General features: G+C 40.5%; 2 protein-coding genes across 6 annotated transcripts in view; both read right to left on the minus strand.

Annotated features, from left to right (window-relative positions):
- Positions 1–12,495, minus strand: part of sik2b (salt-inducible kinase 2b) — a 67,969-nt gene extending 55,474 nt beyond the window's left edge. For 2 of the 4 annotated variants that reach the window (XM_022200137.2, XM_022200136.2), the window contains exons 1-3: positions 11,881–12,494; positions 8,416–8,532; positions 1,604–1,667 (exon numbers count right to left, since the gene is read on the minus strand). In XM_022200137.2, coding sequence (XP_022055829.1) covers positions 1,604–1,667; positions 8,416–8,532; positions 11,881–12,018 — 319 coding nt within the window. In that variant the 5' untranslated portion in view covers positions 12,019–12,494. Of the gene's footprint in view, positions 1–1,603; positions 1,668–8,415; positions 8,533–11,880 lie in introns of those variants that run through there. The other 2 variants (XM_051957744.1, XM_051957743.1) reach the window with 2 other exon arrangements.
- A 646-nt stretch (positions 12,496–13,141) lies between these two features.
- laynb (layilin b) lies at positions 13,142–21,004 on the minus strand. 2 transcript variants are annotated; one of them, XM_022200134.2, is made up of 7 exons: positions 20,765–20,882; positions 17,985–18,297; positions 17,551–17,708; positions 17,035–17,079; positions 16,363–16,440; positions 16,050–16,167; positions 13,142–15,687 (listed from the first exon to the last, which is right to left on the minus strand). In XM_022200134.2, the coding sequence occupies exons 1-7, from the start codon at positions 20,838–20,840 to the stop codon at positions 15,360–15,362; spliced, it is 1,116 nt and encodes a 371-aa protein (XP_022055826.2). In that variant the 5' UTR covers positions 20,841–20,882; the 3' UTR covers positions 13,142–15,359. The 2 variants fall into 2 exon arrangements, with proteins under 2 accessions (XP_022055826.2, XP_022055827.2); XM_022200135.2 differs by having other exon boundaries at positions 15,025–15,687; positions 16,050–16,155; positions 20,765–21,004.
- Positions 21,005–21,401: the final 397 nt, after the last annotated feature.

Raw genomic sequence — 21,401 nt, forward strand, 5'->3', positions numbered from 1 at the left:
CTGGGCTCACATCCAGTGTACTGGACTGAATACTGCAGCATGTACACACTGTGCTAACTGAATATGTGTGCTGCGAATGTGTGGCGGCAATAGAGAGCACATGGTGCTATGGCAGACGAAGATAAATTCTTATCTTCATACTATTTTTTTTGCCATGTTTCGCCTTGTCTGTTCTTTTTAGCACAGCTGCCGTTATTTGTGCGTCAGAGGAAACTACTATCTAACATTTCTGCTGACTTACTGTGACAACCCAGTACTGTATCTTCCATGTTCAGACTGTCCACTTTGAAATTTGAATAAAGCCTACCGCCTTTTTGGGCCATTTTGTCTCACAAAATTGAAGTTGTAACTTTATTCTCTACACTAAAAGAACTGTCTTTTTCAAAATGTCTTAAAAGTCCAAAATGAAAAAGGCAAGATCAGCGTCTTTGTTCTTTGTGATCTGCTTCGACTATTTCAAACTGTGTCAAAACAGCCACATTTTGTCTTTTTTTTTCTTTGAAAACAATTACAAAACACATTCAGGCTGTAATGATAAATCAAAGATTTTTCAAGAAGTTCCGATTTGCAGTGTTTATAATGTAAATTTTTGAAGACCGATTATGTGACTGCTGCAGGTTTGAAAATCAAGAAAAGTGCCTTAAGTGTACATGCCGCTTTAGCTTAGCTTTTAAGAAAAGAAAAACTGAATGCAGTTAGTTGATCAACAGAAAACTAAGCAAAGATTTAAATGATTAATTTATTATTTAACAAATTTCTAAGCAAAAATAGCAAACATTTTGCTAGCCTCGTTCTAGCTTCTCAAATGAAAAAATGTTCCCCTTTTTTTTATCTTATGTGACAGTAAATTGATTTTTGGTTGGATAAAAACAAATTGTGATGGATGTTTCTCACACTCTCAGAATTCTTGCTGGGGTAGAAAGATTTACTATACGAGTCTGGAGTTGCTTGGTCTCTTCTGACACATTTCACTTCTGTTATCTCCTACAGTGCTGTTTGTATCGAGCAAATAAAGATAAACCGAACAAAACTAACAGCTTTACCTGCAAAGCTACATAACAAATGCTCTTAAGCATCAAACCAGGGTCAATCAAAGGTTAAACAGAGAGTATTCAGATTAAATCTGTGTGCCATGTCAATTAAAGCGGAGGAATGACGCAAGCAATCTTGATATCTTTCATAATCTGAACACTTAAGCAGTAAACCAACGAGGTGCCTGTGTTTCTGCAGCACATTCAGTAATAAATCAACCGTTTTCTTTTTGATGAGGCTTTTACAGGCTGTCCATGATGTCATTTTATATAGCAAGAAAACTAAGTCAGCACATTAGGTGCAAGAGCTACTAGCAGCACATGACAAGGGTTACACCAGGATGTTGTTGGCAGATTTCCACAAATCATATGACCTTTGAGATTGAGGCTGGGTTAACTGTAAGGGCAACGCAAACTCAACAAGACTTCGATACTTCCTTGTTTGTCAAAAACATTACTGGTACAAGAGAGCAGATTTTAAAAGCAAAACTGATATGAAGAGGACGTAAATGACCTGGGTGGGGCAATGATTCTAGGGTCAGATTGATCTTATACTTGAAAAGATCACTCACCGAAGATTTCCCCATTCTTGGCATACTCCGTGACTAAGTAAAGCATGTTCTTCGTCTCCATCACCTGAGAGAGGGAGAGGACGAAGGAGCAGGGGCCAAGGGAGGGGGAGAAAAAAGTGGGAGAGTGAATATACATAATGAAGACCCCTTTTCAGTAGCAACATCATCAGATAATCCAAATTAACAATCTCCTGCAATGAGAGAGAATTAGAATGAGGCAAAAAAAGAAATTTACGACAACAGATTAAAAATGTATTACACAATCGTCCACAGGAGTCACTCTGCGGCTAAACCACAGTTTTTGGCATCCTCGACATCATGAGCAAAACAAACTGCATGAATGGCTCAGGGTCTAAATATGGCATCCATGTAAAAGAATGGAGGTGGACGGTTGGTGTTGCCGAGTATAACTGAATGGTCCTTAAAACCTTTCCGTCCTCACACTGAGCTGTGTTGTGTAGGAGGAGGAGAACCGATTTAGAAACAGAAACACTCTGGAGATGAATAGAATTAAATGCGGAGGGAGAATCAGATGGAGAGGGGAGGATGAATCAGACACAGCGAGCCAGACATTCACACTAGAAATCCCACGCTTATTGTTTATGATCAATTTTCCATCTGTTACACTGACCGATTCATGGACTTAGGAAATGAAGGTCTCTTTTTTTTTTTCCCCGTTGGTCCTAGTTGTGTAACGGACATATTTTGTCCTCTCTGATTACAAGCGATTGATTAATTAAACCCGGGTATTGGTGCCCAGTTGTGAGCCAATACAGCATCAAACCTGGAAAATGAACCATCCTCACAGCAGACATTTTAACTTGTCACAGCAGGAAAAGCACAGGTGTAACTAATAGCATTACCGATGGCGCCATTTCATTTTCGGTGTGCCAGTGAAGCAGCGTGAACAGTAGCAGGGCCCTGGCACTGGCACACCTGAGTGGAATGCAGCCACTATTAATGACGATTCTTACACCCATGTTTGACAAGACGCAATATATACAGTGACATTTTATGTATGTTCTGTTATCTGTGCAATGACAGAATAATACCGAAACATGAAAACTAGCTTTCTACGTTGTCTGTTCTGACTATCAAATATCTTAAGTTGTTCATTCATCTTTTTTACAAACCGCTCTCGAGAGTCAGTGGGCTAAGATACTAATGCCAATAAAATACCACAGTTTCCTTATTCTGCATTATTTATTTGTTTATAAGTGACAACAAGCAATAACTAACACCAGGAGTTGATCAAATAGTAGCATAGTTGATCATTAAATCCAATAATTACCACTTTTCCAAATATTGGTATTTGTCATTCTTTTTTAAACGGATTGCCGATACCTTAAATTATTTTTAGACGCATGCTACTCTGGTGCCTCTCTCTATCTGCAGCCACCACTCTGTGTTCTCGAGCAGCGCCTCGCCCACATCATTATCTGATTGGTTGCACGTCACTAACAGTCTGGATAAACGGATAAAAAGGATAGGTGTTGAATGGTCCTTTTTTGATTAAATACGTAAAACATTTCAATTAGGTTTTCTGTTGCCGTTTGTGTTTTTATATACAGTACAGCAAATGAACACGTGTCCTTTGATTATTATTTGTATCAACCTAAAAAAACAACAACTACATATTGATCAAGCTGCAGTAAACATTAATATAATGTGCTTGTGTGAGCTTTAATCAGCTGCTGTTATACAGTATTGATATTGTAGTCTGTTTTTTACCCTTTTTTTATACTTTATTACAAGCAGAGACACGAGAACTTTGCTGATTAAAAAAGGTCTAATTCTACATCATGGATCGTCTGATCAAAGAATAATGAAACAAAGTCAATTCAGTATTTAAGGCTAGATTTTGCTATTTAAGGCAGTGAATTTTGATCTATGGCAAAAAATTTCAGAGGTTGGATATCCAGCCCTACTTGCAAGGTCAGGTTTCAAAACGAGAATTACTGTTTTGAATTCCAGATACCAAGAAATGCAAACTGCACTTTGTGTTCAGGCATTTATGGGGTCCAGCACTGCCCTTTGACATGTACTGTGGTGACATGAAGAGTATGTCTGAAGATCATCTAAACATTGTTTTTAAAAACTAGACTATTAGGAAGAGCAGCTGTAGTTTCTGTGGTGACATATGCTGTATATGTATGGAATTGTTTAATGCAAGTAAGTAAATGAATAATTCATTGTTTTAAATGTAATTATTTTAATGGGTTTAACATTGGGCATCGATTGCAGCGTCGAAGATATTGATTTGGGGTCATGATCCACCTAATAGTGCTTAATGTATTCAAGCCTTTCCTGTAGCATGATTGATATGCAAATGAACTTTGTGTTGGCATCACTATGAAACAACTGACAGACAGCGAGCAGTTTTGTATATTTTGAAAGTGATAATTTTGACTCTTTAAAAATCTTTGTAATAGTAGAAAGATTCTTGGCAGCTTAGAATAAGAGGTAAAATGGAAAACTAAACATCCAAAAGATTCAGACGCTTGTCAGATGTGAAAGGAGAGACGAGGATAATGCCGGCAGACTGGGGTCAAGAGAGAGGAGGTCCACACAACACATGGCAAACTGAAGTGGGGTCCACAGTTGGTTTTGTCTCTGTCTTTGTGTGTCTTCATTAGCTGGGGCTTTCCTCTGGGCCACAGGGCCAACCCCAGTTTATGAGACTGGAAAGGAAATCGCTAATTGACGAGAGCTGATTGGATGGATAGGCCATCGGAAATAATGAAACACACCAAAATAACACAGCAGAAGGCTGGAACAGCGCCGCATGGTTGTGTAATGATAATGAACACTCATTTACTTTTCCTAAACAAAGTAGCAGGACCCAAAGACTTATGTAACACGACTGAGTCACTAAAAACGGTTGCGTTATCGGTGGGCTGGCTATTTTGTGACAGACAGCAGCCATCAAGGCAACTAGGTGAAACGAGTCTGCCTCTCTCTGCCTAACATACCAATAAAGTGCAACAACCAGAACAAATCACAGAAAGAAATACACTTTTGTGGGTCTCGTAAAATTTATGTGGACTTCCCTCATATACGTGAACATGCTTACAGCTACTGTAAAGGTGTCACGGTGGCACGAGGGAAGTGATATTTATGGGTTTTATTTCTCGAAAATATTTTTAGTTCACCTGATACTACGGACAAAACACTCTGTTTTAACAGCGCAGGTCTACCAAGGAGCAATGCTGCTTCAATTTTCTTTACTTTTATTCAGTTTTTTCTGCTTGAAATCATGCCACAATAAAGTATGAATCTAAATAATTAATCATTACACACAATTTAGGAATTTGTAGTTTGAAAAGAAAGCCATGATGTAAGTTTCAAGAGCACCACAAAGTCAGACATTTGACTCATCACAGTGTGAAAAGATGCTATTAATAACACTACCAACAGCTTTGCCTGATTCAACTGACCCCATGAGTTAGGACAGATTGACAGAGAAACAACATTCACACCATCAGGACCTTGGAACTGAAGTAGATGAAGAGAACGTGGCCATCATTAGTTTCAATAATTACACTTCTGCTTTCATACTATGACATGTCAGAATGTGCAGAAGGTTTACAGGAACAAGACCAAGACCACAGTTTATTATTAATTATCTAAGCACTATGGGTTGTGTCTGCATCTTGTGTCTAATGTGAAGGTTACAGATAACCCAATACATGAGCTATTTACTCTCTACATCATTATTTTGTAGCTACTGTTTAGTTACCTATTAGTTTCTGCTTATGACCCAGTTATCAACTTAATGATATTGACTGAACTGGTCCAAGGTCAATTGTTAACATGTTCAAGAGCCTTTTTTTTTTTTTTTAACCTAAATAGCAACAAGTCATTGTGCTTTACATCATCAGCACTAAGCTCACATCTTATTATATCTCTTTTTCCACCTCAGGAAATCAAATACCCAAGGAGGCTGTTTGTGCTGTTGCATTATTTGTAGTAGTCACAAAACAAAAGCCAATATGCTCAGTTTTCATTGATACCATACACATCTTTAAAATCTTACAGCAGATTTCCTCTAACCAACTTTTCCTTTGGGTCTTTTTGGCAAAATCATTGTGTAAACAAATAAAGCACAGCACTGCCATATTCAAAAAAATATATTCTCACTAAGTCCCACTAGGTCAGAGCACACTGATAAGACTTAATAATGCTTATTAAACAAGCTGTTAATTTACTATGACCTAAACTAGACATTTACATGTAGGTGGGCAGCTCTCACAACGGACTGTATTAATGATGGCTGTAATACAGCTGAGAGGTCCTGCTATTGTGCATTCAGGTTCACTGCTATGGTTTAATGAAACTGAGCCATCGCTAACATGCCTGTGCTTTCTCTGCTGTGGCGAACTGTTTGTAAATGAAAGAGCTGTGTGAAAAGTGTGCATGGGAAACTAACACAGGTAAGATCTGATGGCGCAGAAGTAAAATAAAACATGTATTTTTTACCATCTTCGGCCACAAATAGTATTTAGTTAGAGTCGTGCCAGTAGCGCCTTCATAAAGTGCAGAACACATACAGAGATGCAAACAGTGCAGAGAGTCAGTCAGTCATTAACTATGCTCTCATATCTTTAGCTATCCAGCAGAGGCAGGTTCTGCTCGGCAGCAGTTGTTTGCTAATGCATTAGAAAATGGCCTGGATTGGTCTCGCGCTTCAACACCCTGGCTGCTTAAGTACCTGAAAAGAAGATCAACAAGGAGCAGTGGTGAAATCTGTTATATGCCCCCTCAACAGATGTCACATTGCGCCTTCGCTGCATTGCATGTTACATATTACAATCTCACCCCTGCTCTCCGAGGGGCCTCTTTTGACCAGGGGCCAGTTTCACAGAGACAGATTCTGAATATGGCCTAGATCTAACTAACTTCAGAGAAATGACATCATGACTAAATCCAAATCTCAAAATGGACAAAGTTGCAATGAATTCTGGGTAAATCAAGCTTTCCAAACCAAAAGATAACATGGTTGACTGATGTTTGATTTACAAAATGTTTTGGATCTAAATTTGCAAACACTAGAAGACTGTAACAATATATTTTTAAGTGGGCATACTGTCATTTTCTGGCAAAATGTATAATATTATGATGTCAAACAAGGGTCATAGTTTGAAAATCTGAGGGAAACCTATATAAAAAAATGGTCCTTGCAAGTCAAAAGTGAACATAAGATTGCTTGGACATGCTCACAAATCTATCAAATCTATTCCATAGCCTTTGTTGCCAACATTGTTCAGTGAGTTGTTGGCAGTGACCACAAGCTTATTTAAAGTTTTTAAAATGTAAATCATATGAAGATGGTATAATAGACCCAAAAATTAAGTATTCTGGAACTGTGCATGCTTTCTTTAAAAACGCAAAACAAAACTGATTTAGTGATGTTAATTCTAGTGAAAAGGAACATCAATGAACTCAGGATAGCTTCACTCATGAATCGCTCCACATAACACTACCTCCAAACCACAAATTACGACCCACATTTTCCTCTTTTTTGTCATTTCTTGCTAGCCTAGCCACGCTAGACAACCCACGGCAACGAATTTAATTCTCTGCCAGAGTGGGTCTAGTTACCCTCCATAAGGCTCGAGGTTGGATGCTCCTAAAACTGGCCGGACCAATCACCATGAAGTGTAGAGTCAGAAGGCGGGCGTAACTAAGTGACGACAGAGGCACAAGGATTCTGACAGAAACAACCGGAAACAACTAGCCTAGCCGCGCTAGACAACCCACGGCAACAAATTTAATTCTCTGCCAGGGTCGACAACAAAAACGACAACAGTCGTTGAGCTCCATTAGCACAGACTCTGAATAATCTTTCTGTTAACATGTCTGTAATATACTTGAGCTTCACCCATTGACTGTATAAATAAGGCGTCACCGAACTACTGCATCCTCTGATTTCCGGCACTCTAGAAGCCTATTCGTTGCGCCGATTGGTTGTATACCTACCCAATTGCTGCAGAGTGACTTGATAGACAACCTTTTAGCCCGCCTCCCTCCCTGTCGAGCGTGCCTAGACCCTTGTGTCTTCAGAGCATGGGTCTAGCGCGGCTAGGCTAATTTCTTGCCATTGTCACCACTGAAACACGGCTCTTGTGAGTTAGCGTCAAGACAGTGGTTAAAGCAAACATTTATTTGTGAAACCGTTTCACACTCATTACACTAATCTGAAGTCACAATTAAAACTGGCCTAAAGCTAAGGACTAGTTCAAAATGTCTTTGGGAAACTGGCCCGGGCAGCTCACACTCCTCCCTGGAACAGTTTACATTACGGCGTTAATCTGGGCTTGTGTAAAAGTCATTAGAGCTTTAACTCCATTCGAAAATGTTTTTATAAACGTGTCATGGATAATGTTTTCACAAAAATTCCTTTGTGATGCACTGACTAGTGTAAATACCTCTAGTGGAGTGATGTTCTTCCAACATTGCAACTACAATAACAGTGAGAGCAAGGAGTTGTAATGGGACAAGTCAAAAAAAAAGTTAAATCTAAGTACCCAAGAAAGAAAGAAATCTCCTGAAAAATGTCTCGACGCAGCTTGTCAAGCAAGAGGAAAAAAAATGCAAAAATACTGATTACAAAAAACAAACAACCAAGTTATAGTCACAGCATTAAAACATGGAGGAATAACATTTCACAAAGTTATTTCCATTCATGAAAGACAGCCTCATGATATATTTTAGCCTGAATAATGAAAGTAGCTCCTCCATAAAGATGATTAATGATGTCTACATCTTGCATTCTAAGCAGTCAGAAGGTGATACTGAAGCTACAGACTCACCTGGTAGAGCTTGATGATGTGAGGATGGTCCAGCATTTTCATAATCTGAACTTCTCTGTAGATCTTCTCCAGGTTCACAGCATCCAGTTGGGTCTTGTCGATGATCTTAATGGCCACCTGCAGAATGATCAAACATCAACAAAACAACTGTAAACAGGCGGTTTCTTAAAAACAGACAATAGAGTAATAGCTCAGACTCATTTTGGATTGGAAATTTAACATTCTCCAAGCAGCAAGGAGAAACAGTGTGTTCCTTTCCAGCTCTTTGTCAGCGATGAAACAACTGAGGCGCGAGATAAATACTTAAATACAGCTTGTGCTGAAACCTTTATAAACAGTTTTAAAATCTGAGCTTTGATGAAAACTCATAAGAAGGTACAACAAAGGCAAACACATGCCTTTACTGCATACACACACACACACACACACACACACAATGGCACGAACATTCGTAAAGCTCACACTAAAACTTCAACACACTTGGCTTTGATTAATGACGTCTGGTAGGTAACAAGGCAATATTAACATCTCCCCTTCAGACTGTCTCATAAACAACATTTCATCAGTGTGATCTGAAGTGTTCCAAGCATCTGTGAGCCAAGCTGGAGGAATAAACAACAAGAGACCCTGGTCCTCTGCAATCACACCACCGTCAGAAAAGGCTAGAAAACAGGACTGTGTTAGGAAAAAAAAACACAATGCGTTAGTATGCTGATTCAGCTACCAATTAGACTGAACTGGAATGATTAACTAACCAGCAGAAGGAACTATTCTGACAATTGATGAATCATTTCGTTATTTTCAGGCAAAAACAGGCAAAGTCTCAGCCTGACAAATGTGAATACTTGCAGGTTTTCCTAGTCTTCTACGATACTGAACTGATTATCTTTGGCTTTTGGACTGTTAGGCAAACAAAACAAGTTCTTTGAAAATACAGTAATCAGTAATTGGAATGCAGCTGCAGCTTCTAAATGAAACGACGGCGACTTTAAGTTATGGACCCACGTCTTTTAAGGTTTATCAAATGCCAAAACACTTTAGAGTGGTTTAGAATACTGTCTGACACAACATTTTTTGGAAACTTATCACATTAACATCCATTTTATCCTCTAGCTTGATGATAAGATAAACCGCCTGTCGAGATTCCAACATATCTTACCAGGAATGTGCGGTTGCACTGACTGGCTATCGCAGTGCATCGATAACTAATGGTAACAATGTCCTGCGATAACACTTGAGCCGGATCCAACACTCTTAGCTAGATGACCATGCATTTTTTTTTTTTAGTTTTGCTTTGACATGCCCACAGCACAGCAGTATCACTGAAATAAGAAAGAGTATTTTTGATATGCTGCCACTGTGAACACACATTTATATACGGCCTTAATCTTAAAGAGAAGTCGGCTGCCTATTTTGATCCGCTTTCAGCATATTTGTAGTTATACTGCAATTATAGATGAGAGGTAATGGCTGTTTAAATAGGTTTAACACTCTCCATTATTATCTCCCTTGCCACGGTGTAGACAGGTACGCAATTTGGCATTAAATCCTATGAAGAAATCCAAATCTTTTAATGGCACTCCAGCTACAAGTCCAGGCCTCAAGGGGATAAAATATAAAATCTTTGGTCTAGTACAGAGGGACTACAGGGTACTTAACATGAAAAGATCTGCGCCAACTGATTACATTGTCAACAACACTAAATACACACACCCACACACACACACACACAGCATTAGACTTGCAAACTATATCAGCACAAGGTCATTTGAGGACAATGAGTTACAGGGGAATTTAGCATATGGGGAATGTAATGAGAGCAAAAAGGGAGAACATGGATGAATATCCGACCTGCAAAGCTGATAGACAGAACCACATGGGAATGGGCCAGCACTATGCAAAGCCACAAGCTGCTATATGTACATAATGGGATGAATGGGTCAGTATAACACACAGGGGCCATGGGAAGAAAAAGTAGGTTACGCACACAGAGATGCACCTATCTAGGAATATGTGCACACATCCACACCAGATCTGCAGTTTCATGTGTCATTACACTCTGGTTTTTCTTTACACACAGGCACCGGGCTAACATCTCTTTTTTCCCCCCTGGCAAGTTCTCAACCCAGATGGCATCACATGAAGTTGATAACCTGCACTCTCCAGCTGACCTTGGCCATTGAAACAAACCGTCTGGGCCTGTGCGAGCCAAGCAGCTGCAGCGGCTCTGAGTGACCCCTAGCAGACTGGTGGCCTGAAAGCAACCATCCATGCTTCCATTTATCCAGCCGGGGGGAGAGGTGCAGCCACTCAGTGAAATCACCTGTGTTCATACTGCTTACGTGGTCGCAGATCACCTCGCTAGACTAACACTGCGCCACTTTGCAGGCTTTAATAACCAGATTAACACGATATGAGTCTTGAGAGCCATTTTCTTTCCCTGTTATTCATTAAACCTTGCGAGGGGTCTTGCCCGGATGATGTAAATCTTTGTTTTTCAGCACAGTATAATCGCTCACGTTCAACAGCTAACAGTTGAAGGCTCCAGAGATCCAAGATTAAAGTGTGCAACTGTGCCCTGTGTGTGTTTATCACTCCCCCTGACTCACAAAAACACAGCCTCTTTCCACGCAGACGGGTTACAGTAAATTCCTTGTGTCTCTGTCATTACAATGGAAAGTCATGGCACTCCGTGGTACAGCTTGGGAAAGGCATCTCTGCAGACAGCTGACACAAAACTATGAGCAAACTCAGACAAATCCGAGCCCTGTTCCCTCTGCTGTGCTCTCATGCTGCATCGCCTGAGAGTGTGTGTGCAGTGTTTGTGATATCAAGAAGACCCCCAAAGCACTGGATTGCTGTCTGCATACATGCACGCAGAACACTTTGCTCTGCAATTACACAGCACTGGCTCCTCACAAAGCTCTCGGCACTGCTCAGGACTAGAATCCACTAAGTCACATTATTATTTGGATTACATAATGGGACCACCGACCCATGCTGCATGCCCCAGATACAGCAAACCGGGATGTTTACACCAAGCAGACTCTTGAGGCAGCACACTGTAGCACTGTGTCTGGGTCACTACCAAAGAGGGGTGCAGGTGTGTGATGCCGGTGTGTCGTACAGAAGACATGCACGGATGTTCACAAGTGTGTGTGTGTGTGTGTGTGTTTCCCAGCAGCACCCGGTGGTGGTCAGAGCTCTTACTGGCAGTGGTGTTGACTGAGGAGGGGTGAACGTGCAGCTGGACACTTCTCCTGTACCTGCAGGAGGATCCACAACACACCAGCTGTTGCTCGGCCAGCCAGTAAAGCTGATCCAAGTTGCTATTAGCGCAAGATGTGGACAGCATTTCGGTATCTGCTGTGAATATCTGGGGAGTCAACTAGTGCATAAAAGTTATGTAACTCAGCAGAACAGTAGCCTAAGTTAGCTTTTCGGGCTAACTAGTTCCCCACTCACCTCGGTCTTGGTAATGCGGTGTCTGGCCAGCTTCACGACAGCGAAATTGCCCTTTCCTAAAGTGCGCTCGATGTCGTAGAAGCCCACTCGGACCGGACCCCGGATCAGCGGTTTCTGGACACTGTCAGCCATGACCATGCTGTTCTAAAACGGGACTGTTTGTGGACGAGTAGGAGGCAGCCAGACGGGCAGGAGGAGGGGAGGTGGGGGGACACACGAGGGGCTCCTCTCTCACTAACACGGTGCTCTTTTTTCTTTTCTTTTGCTTCGGCAGCTACAGATAAAGACGAGAGGAAAACAAACCGCCCGCCGCCGCTTCTGCCGCTGCTTCTGCCGCTGCTTCTGCCGCCGCCGCCGCTCCAAGCGTGTCCATTAAAAATAGACAAAGTTGATTTCTGTGTCGCCCTGCCAGCTTGGACGCCGATGTGGCGACGCTCTACCCGTCAGCGCGGCGATACGAAGCAGGCCATTTGCTGAGCCCGGGGGCTGTCACACCACGTTCTCCAATACAATAGACCTCTAATATTTCAGCTCGAGGTGCCTCTATCAGCTAGAAAGCACACGAGTTGACTTGCAAAGAGGCATCATGTTCTCTGGTTGACGTGTATTGACGTCAAAGCCATAGGGGTATTTGTACAGGGGGCGGGGCCACGGAGCGGCTCCACACTTCAGTGCCAATTGGTTGCCAAGACAACCAGACCCACCTCTTACGTCAACCGGTAAAATTGCTATTCTGAAATCTGTTTGCTCGCCTGCCCTCCTTGATTGCACGCATAGGTAACTTTGAAGTTTTCGCCCTGCAGGCGTTTAATCGGCTTTTGTGTTAAAAAAAAAAAAAAAGTAGCGGAAATGGGGGTGTAACTGCAACTTCCACATGCTTCAGAGAGTGTATTTGGCAAACAAAGGGAAAGAAAAATAGTTAGGATTTCACATTAAACGCAAGCATTAAATCTTTCATTGCACATTCATAGTTAACAAGCCTAAAACTGCAACTTCCGCGTACTTCACACAATCTGCTTTGCAAAACTGCATGCAAAAAAAAACAACAAAATGCAAGGATTTCACATCAAAAGCGCATTCATTGTCTGCTCGAAGTTATATAATCCAGAGAAGATGCAATATGCATTATAGATCCATAATATTATATAATGTAATATGCAGAACCTCATATGAAACCAGACATTTTAGCAGCCACACAGAGACTCTTTGGTCAGCTGCATGACAGCACCATCTGTTGGCAAAAATAGAACACTGAAGCAGATTTTCTTCCCAGTGCAGCATTGTTAATAGTTAAATAATTACATTCACACATGTCTAATAATGCCACACAGGCATTCCCCCTGCATACAAAACACATCTGAATACACCCACAGGCTATTATTGTCAAACAAGCAACCACAATATCTTTTAAACAACTATCTGAACATTGCTGAGATACAGCTCACACACATCCACGCCCAGCAGTGGTTTCTCTTCATGCTGTGCAGTGACAGTTGAAACAGAGAACAGTAGGATTGCTAAGCCGAGCAGAGCACAGCACAGCAGTGCTCTGAGGGCCTCTGCTGTCACGCATAGACTTCCTGAATGTAAGAGTTCCAGATGTGCTTTAGGCATTTCCTGCCTAACATTCTCCAAGAACACACTCAGCCTCTCCTTACTGGGCTTGCTACATCTTTCCGAGACACCGACCCAACAACCCACTCATACTCGGAAATAACACAAGCATTTGTGTTCAGTAATCCATGGTGACTTCACACTATTCAAATAAAGGCGTATATGCTTTTAGGAGCCTCTTCTGATGGCATATTCTAAACTGCTCACTGCTAAACAGTCTCTGTGCTGACACATCAGTGGGAGGGTCGAGTTTCTCACACAATCAGGTGGAGTCAGGAAAGCGCACGGCTTTGAGGTTTACTCTGGTCAGCAGACTTCTATCATCAGTGTTTCCGCATGCACTGTCCCTTTCCCTGACATCAGAGTCCAAACAGGAAGCCTTAAACTGGGATGACATCACTCTTCAAGTTTAGAAGAAAAGGTCAAAATAGTCCCTGAATTGGACAACTGCACCTCTGCAGAGAGCCAACGGCTTCTTTTTGACCTTGTGTCTCACAATACCTGCTGATGCCACTGGAAAATGGCTGAGCAGTTTAATCTGGGATTGTTTACAAAATGAGTAACCATGCGTGAGTCAAAATTTGCACTTACAGTGTTCTCAGGGTCGGATATGTAATTTACCGTGTCACACTAAGCAGCACTGCAGCGCCACCCCACTGGCAACACTTATTTGATTTCATTAATGCCTCATTTAAAACCAAAGCCTTAGTGCTGCAGTGAAAATGCATAATTTGTCAGAGATGATGATTTAAATTGTACAAAGGGTAGAATAAAAATGAATGTGCTTACAGTTCAAAAATAACAACTGTATTTATAACCAGATTTTGTGCCGGATCACTCGACATGCAGATGGGATCATGGTTGATTTCCATCTCTGACTGATATTTGGATGAGTTTCCATATCTGTCAACATTTATTCAGTTAACATGAAATACTTTCACATTTTTAGCCATAGTAACTGCAGATGATCCACCACTTCAGACTGAAGCATCTCTACAGCTACAGCACGGACTGCCTTGAAAGCGTGTACAGGTAAGGATGCTCCCCTGAGGATGAAGTCTCATGATCTTGGCATGCCTCTCACTTTCCCTCTTGTGCCTCCACCCAGTTCTCACTCATCCTGTGAAATATCTCAACCTTTATGACACGAGCTGGCATAAAATTTTATGCAGACCTTTACAGTTTCCAGATGATTTATCTCAGTGATATAGTGCCACCATAAGGTTGACATTTGCGGTTTAAGTGTCTCAACAACTATTGGATGAGCTGCCATGGAATTTAGTACACACATGCTTTCCTTCTTTAGAATAATTTTTGCGATCCTGTAACTTTTCATCCATTGAAATACTTTGCTTTAAATCTGAAAACCTAGTGACATTCCCATCAGCTAAATTTGCGAATGTTAACATGTACAATAAGGTGATGGTGAACATGGAAACGTTGTGCGTGTCAAACATCATCATGCTATCGTTGATCGTGTTAGCATGCTGATCCACGTAGCGCAGTGAAATTAGCATGGCTACAGACATGTGTTTTGATTACCAATAAAATTTATTAAAAAGATTTTAAAATATATGCTTATTTTTATGGTCCTAAATATAGAGTCATGGTTGACAAAAAAACAGCATGACTCTGAATTGCAACTCTGGATGCAGCAGTGGAGATAGATCCAAATTCTGATAACCTGTACAGGTGAGTCCAGGCAGACACAGCCATATGTTCTGTAATCCTGCACTACACAGGTAACTAGTAGATACAAAAAGAAAGGGACAGAGAACAATTCATGTCCCTCTGTATCGCTGGGTAACCTTCATCATTCCCTGTGAGGCTAATGGACACTTGAGACCAGATGGACATCAACAGTGTTATCCATAGATCTCATTTTCCACCCATCCAGTCTGGCTGCGGCTGCGTCGGCTTTGAGCTCTGCAGGTCTCGTAGATGTCATTGGTCACAAAGCCGCTCCCCCTGTCCACACATGACACATTCTCATAATCGTCACACTGGGAGTCATGGGAAGGAGCACAAGAGTACTTTGTCAAGATGTCCGCTGGCAGGCTGCTGTGCAGAGCAGTGTGAGGCAGTTTGGTAACGTCACTGAAGGCATAAGGTCCTTGTATGGGGCAAGGTGTAGCTGTTGTTGACGTCCACTGTTTTGATCTGCTGGGATAGCTTCCTGTTTTTGTCTTCCTCCTGAATATGACAAAAATGTCAGTATTAGCTATGGTATTATTAGAATTATCGGTGAATTGACCACTTTAACAGGCCACAGATTTCTTCTACATATTTAAAGTCATAAAATTTTCAAAGTTTTAAGATAAAAGAGATATACAAGTTACAACTACCATGAGGAGAAGTGTGCTCACATTAATGAAATCTGAGTAAATACTCAGAGAAAAGTTGCACCAGTATGTTATACTGGTACATAAAAGTTCCATACAAGCATTAAACACCCAAGTATTCTTCTTCTTCTGCAAAAAGGGTCACAATCTATTTTCAAACTGTGTCATGTTTCGCATTGCCATTTTATTCCTGTTGTACCTTTCCATGTTTACCTCTTAGCTTGCTGTTTGTAGCAGAAGAAACCAGCAGCTGCAAATATCAGCAGCAGCAGAGCAGGAATAGTTGCATAAAGGATGTAGGAAACATAGAGGGTATTGTCTGTAAAAGATACTGCAATGAAAAACACATTACTTGGCTTCACTTTATTTAAGGTGACCTTTAAGTGTGACATTTATCTTTGTGTTTTTATTGTATTTAGGCTCTGTTGTCATTGTATGTCACTTAAAACATAAATTTTAATAGTTTCCCTAAAAACAGAAAGGGCATCAACTCTGAGCATCAAGAATAACTGTTTTCTTTTCTTACCCGATGACTCAGGATGTCCTATTTTTATCCTGTCATCACTTTCTGTAGTTGACAATACGTTTGGCCTCAGAGATGGAACTGGAGCAATCAGAAGGCAAATGAACATAATCAGTTGAATATAATAGTAGAAAATATGACACATGACATCTAGCTACTGCACAAAACTTCATTTAAAACATTAGAAGTGTTATGTATTGCAATAAATCCTGCTTAGATTCTTTGCTGAAGTCTTCTAGTTGTTAAAGGATGTGATCATATGCAGTTCTATGCAAATATAAACAAGACGGCTTTTCAAAGTTCCTCAATTGGTGTTGTATAAGCTTTAGATCTGAATTAATTCTCTTTTTGTCAAACTGCAGATTTTTGCAGCTTTTTCTGAGTAATTTCCATCATTAAAAGAAAAACACACCATACATGAACTGGAACTTAAACTACATGTAACTTGCAGAATTTACCTGCAAATGTGTAAAGTGGAAAGCTTAATAAACCTTGATCACTAGAGGTCTTGATTCAAACAAGGGGAAAGGCAGCATAGCAGACATTACAAAAAAGTGATCGAAAGTAGTAACGTGGTGGTTTAATCTGACTTTTTTTGATTTAAGTGTAAACACATCTGCAGTAGCTTGTTGTTTATATTCCACAGAAACATTATGCAAGGACAGTATGTTGTACCTGCATGTGCTGTGTCACTGTCCTTGGTAAGCACTGGTACTTCTTCTGCAAACACCAGAGAAAACAAGGAAGTAAATTAGCATCATTCAGATGAGAAAACTGTTAAAAGTGAAAACTGTGTGTAAAGTTGTTAATGGTTCTATAAATACAAACACAGATTCAGTGAAGGGCTGTTTTATATAGGTTTTATGTCTTTTTCCATATTCAAACAAGTTAAAACCATTGGTTCATTTAAAAATAAATATGCAAAGGTATACCTTAAACACAGGGTGATATATCTGTTTAGGTTGCCAAAAAGCAAAGCAGTCATCTCGACAACTGACATTGAAACTGTACATTATGTGTTCAGTTCTAGCTGTTGACAGCAGTGGGCATGTTTTAGTAGTGCTCTTTGGAAGATAAAATTCTGATTTAGTAGATTTTAAGAACCAAATAAAACCAAAAGTACCAAAAGTCAATATTTCCCAGCAGTGCACAGCCAGGTACAACAGGAGTGTCTGTGATCTAGCGGCTCACCTTCTGGGTATTTGCAGACAAAGTTGTTCTTGGAGCTGCAGTTGTCATCGTTCCACTGGAACAGGAAATGGCCTTCTTCGTCAGGTGGTGCAGAGGGCTGGTGGTACAAAACCACACACATTTCACCACCACAGGATGGCTCATCCCAGTGCCAATTCCTGCAGCACATAAAGCACATGAGTTTTGACTCATATCTCATTTAAATCACATCATTTGCATTATTACATACATTATTTAACTTGCAAAGGACTCCAGACATTCCTTCACTCCCCCTCAAGCATCATTTAACTCAAGAATCTTTTCTAGGTCACAACTGATTGCAGCTTTTTTCCACTGACATTTTCAGCACGCTGTGCTCCTTGAGATCCCTCACACAACTTTCACTGATGCAGCTGAAACTTTCATACATTAAAAATAACAAAAACGATAAAAACCTGAACTTGGCCTTGCTTCCATCCAGCCAATAGTACTGCGAGGGGCAGCCTGGGTTTGTTGTCCCTGCTCTGTAACGCTGTGGGTTGCGGCGAAGCCCTATCCAGAAGTCTCCATCTCCAGCCTGCAGCTGCTGTATGAACCTCTCTATTAGTCGTTGCTCGCTTTCCGTCTCAATGCTGAGCAGCTCGCCTCCGTCCGCCCTGCAGACCTGCCTGGCATCCTCAAAGGTCAGCCTCCGCCTGCTGTCCTGGATGTAGGACACCTTGTAGCAGGGACGCTCCGTCCCGCGCCGACAAATCTGCCAAATCTGGCCTGGACACCAAAACGAGACAACATGACGTTAATGCAGGGTTTACATTTCCTGAAATCCTCCTGTGGTGACCACGTGGCAGGAAGATCATAAATGTACAGTATTGTAGAAAAAATGGGAATCTCAACTTCTGGGTTGCATTGATTTGCCAAACTCTTCCCACTGCACTGTGGGCAGAGCAAACCATATGGTTCTGCAACTGTAACACAAAACCTATATTTTTAAGGCCATAAAAAGATTTTCTTTTCTTTTTAGATTAGTATTGTGCCAGTCAAAACAATTTGGACGGTGTGGTGCTCTGTCACAGACAATGATAAATGCAGAAGTGCTGAGGGTGCAGAGTTATAAATGACTTGGTACTTTTCATAATAGCTGAATCCTGACTGTTTAAATGCACTGACTGTACATCACATACAGGTAATCTGCCTTTTAAATAACAGACAGACAACAGATTAAGCCAGTGATTCTCAACCACTCTAATTCTAACATAGATCTTCAGTTTAGGGTCTGCTTCTGGTCAGTTTACCACATTACCAGAGGACTCTCCCACAAATTCTGCGGAGAGTTTGAAAATGTTTTCTTGGAGCTCTATGGCAAACACTGGTTGGCAGCATGTAGGTACATTTCTTTATCATGTTTGCTTTTCCATTAATAAGGCATGTGAGTAAACATCCAAATCCAACCTTATCTAATCTTAAAAACACTTTGTTGCCTAAAATATAAAACTGTTTTTAAAAATGGAACAAACTCACAAAAAGTGAGCAGGGCAGGTTTAGTTTTAACAAGGTGATACAACTAAACCGACCAAAACCACAACTTCTAAATAAAAATACTACAACTGGATGACTTTTTTCACAGATTGAGACATCCATCCTTCAGACTGAGCCTGGTAAGACTTCTGGTTTCCAAACAATATTGTGTAACTCATGAAGATGTTTGTAATACATGATTTTAATGTGTGCTGCCTACCTCGTGGGGGAAAAAATAAATTGTTAATGTCTGGCAAACAGGTCATTGTCAATAATCATAAATATATTTTCACACTTGGATCTAGAATCTGTTAAGAGTGATATTCCATCTACATGCATCGTTTGGTCCATCTCTTTGAAAATTCATTGATGATAAATCCATGATATAGATGGAAAGTAAGATGTCCACACACATCTATTTATCTTTCATGGATGGAAAGAAATGAGAAAATTGATAATATCCATGCTTATCTATGGTCTATGTATCAACCTTGCCATCCATTATGAAAGAGTCTGTGTAATACTATTCTGTGCAAAATATTTTTTCAATAAACAGGGTAATCCTGCGCATTAATGACTTTCCACATTCAGTGGCTGAATCTGTGCAGTATCGCCTGAACTTATATATAGTTCTTGGAATTTTTGTTTGTTTGTTTTGTTTGGACAGAACACTGCAAACTTCCTAGCTGTGAAATTAATAAAGGCATATCTTGTCTTTTCTTACTTTAGAACACATAGATGGTTAGATGAAGGACAGATAGATAAGTGGATATCTATCAATCATTGATAGATCCACAAATAGAATCCACGTACAGATATATACCTAGGATCATAATGACTGAATGCTTGTAAACAGAGTTTTCTTGCAAGTTTTGCATCCAACCAGTCTGCCTGTTGCAGTTAACCCCACCCATGAGGTAAACTTTAGGCTACCATTTCACTTCTGTCAAATTTGATAAGAGTTGCACAAGAAAGGTCTGAGCAGCAAACTATGCTTAATCATGTAGCACAGAGATGTGCATTTTGTGGATATAGAAGCAAGTTTCATGTATCTGTAATGCTTTCTTCTTCATTATGAAGCAAAAGTGTTTTCGGTTGCACCCTGCTGTCCTGCACAAGTTGAAAACGTGATATAAGAAACGTCCAACACAGAATTCGCGACCCTCAGGTTGAGAACCACACTAACCATGAGTAATAACAAGTAAAGAAAATGAAGAAGCAATGGCATAACGACAGACGTCCTTTAGATGGTTTTCTAATAGATCAGACTATTGCAAAATAAATGCAAAATCCTAGAGCACCTCCTCTTTTTGCATTCTTCACATGGGATAGAAAAGCCTATACTCTGACGCTAAAAGTGTTAAAAATGTGACTTTCTGATTTCATATCACAATGTGTTGATTTTCCACCACATCACGTGCTGCTGAGCTCAGTTTGGCTGCTGCCTGTTTATCTCTTCAGCTTAACGCGCAAACTGCTTTAAAGTTCTTCAAAAGTTGTTTCAGTATCATCCTCCTTAACTCACGCATGCTATAAAAAAAGCAACACAGCCAGACCGAATGTGCTTTATAAGGTCGTTTGGCGCTGCATGCAAACACTTTCGCAACTTTCTCACAAAACCAAACAAGTCGAAGTCATGCACTGCAGATAAAATACACAATAATACACTTTGTTAAGGTTTAATAGGGGACTTTTCCTTCTTCCCGGAACAAATTCTTACCATTTATTTTGGACGCGGTGGATCCAGGGTGGAAGAAAACGGCGATAACGGTGCCAAACAGCTTCATAAAATCCATCTCTACATGTTCACCCGATGTAATGGACGGTTGCACTTTTAATCAAATGTAATAAGCTCGATTGTGAGATGACGTTAAGATTGAAGAGCTTGTGGTAAACACAACGACAGAAGCAGCAGAGGAGTGTGTGCAGGCAAGAAGTGGATCGACTGGTGGAGGCGTGTGTATATGGCGTCTGACTGAAAAAAAAGTTAAGAGTGAGATAGCTCAGATTTTTTTTTCTTTTGCTTTTAAAGAGAAAATATAACATCAACAAAATATGCTTACTTTTTAGTGTTTCTTCAACTCTAAACCAAATATCTGAGGTAAAAATGTGCAACCAGTGTGCAGTTCTGCTCCACTAGTCCTGCCAAATCCCATTTCACATATAGTTAATGTCATAAGTAGGAGTGAATAGAGCTCTTTGTATACACACTATGCAGCTATCATGTGCACTGAATTAAAACAATGAATGTGTATGTCTTCTTCTTTATTCCAGCATGCCTGCAGGGGTTAAATTCTGTCCTAGGAAAAACAGCTCAGAAGAGCAGCTTCAGAAACTTCACTGCTGCTTGTTAAAAG

The sequence above is a fragment of the Acanthochromis polyacanthus genome, chromosome 13, assembly GCF_021347895.1.
Source record: "Acanthochromis polyacanthus isolate Apoly-LR-REF ecotype Palm Island chromosome 13, KAUST_Apoly_ChrSc, whole genome shotgun sequence".
NCBI classification, from domain to species: Eukaryota; Metazoa; Chordata; class Actinopteri; family Pomacentridae; genus Acanthochromis; species Acanthochromis polyacanthus.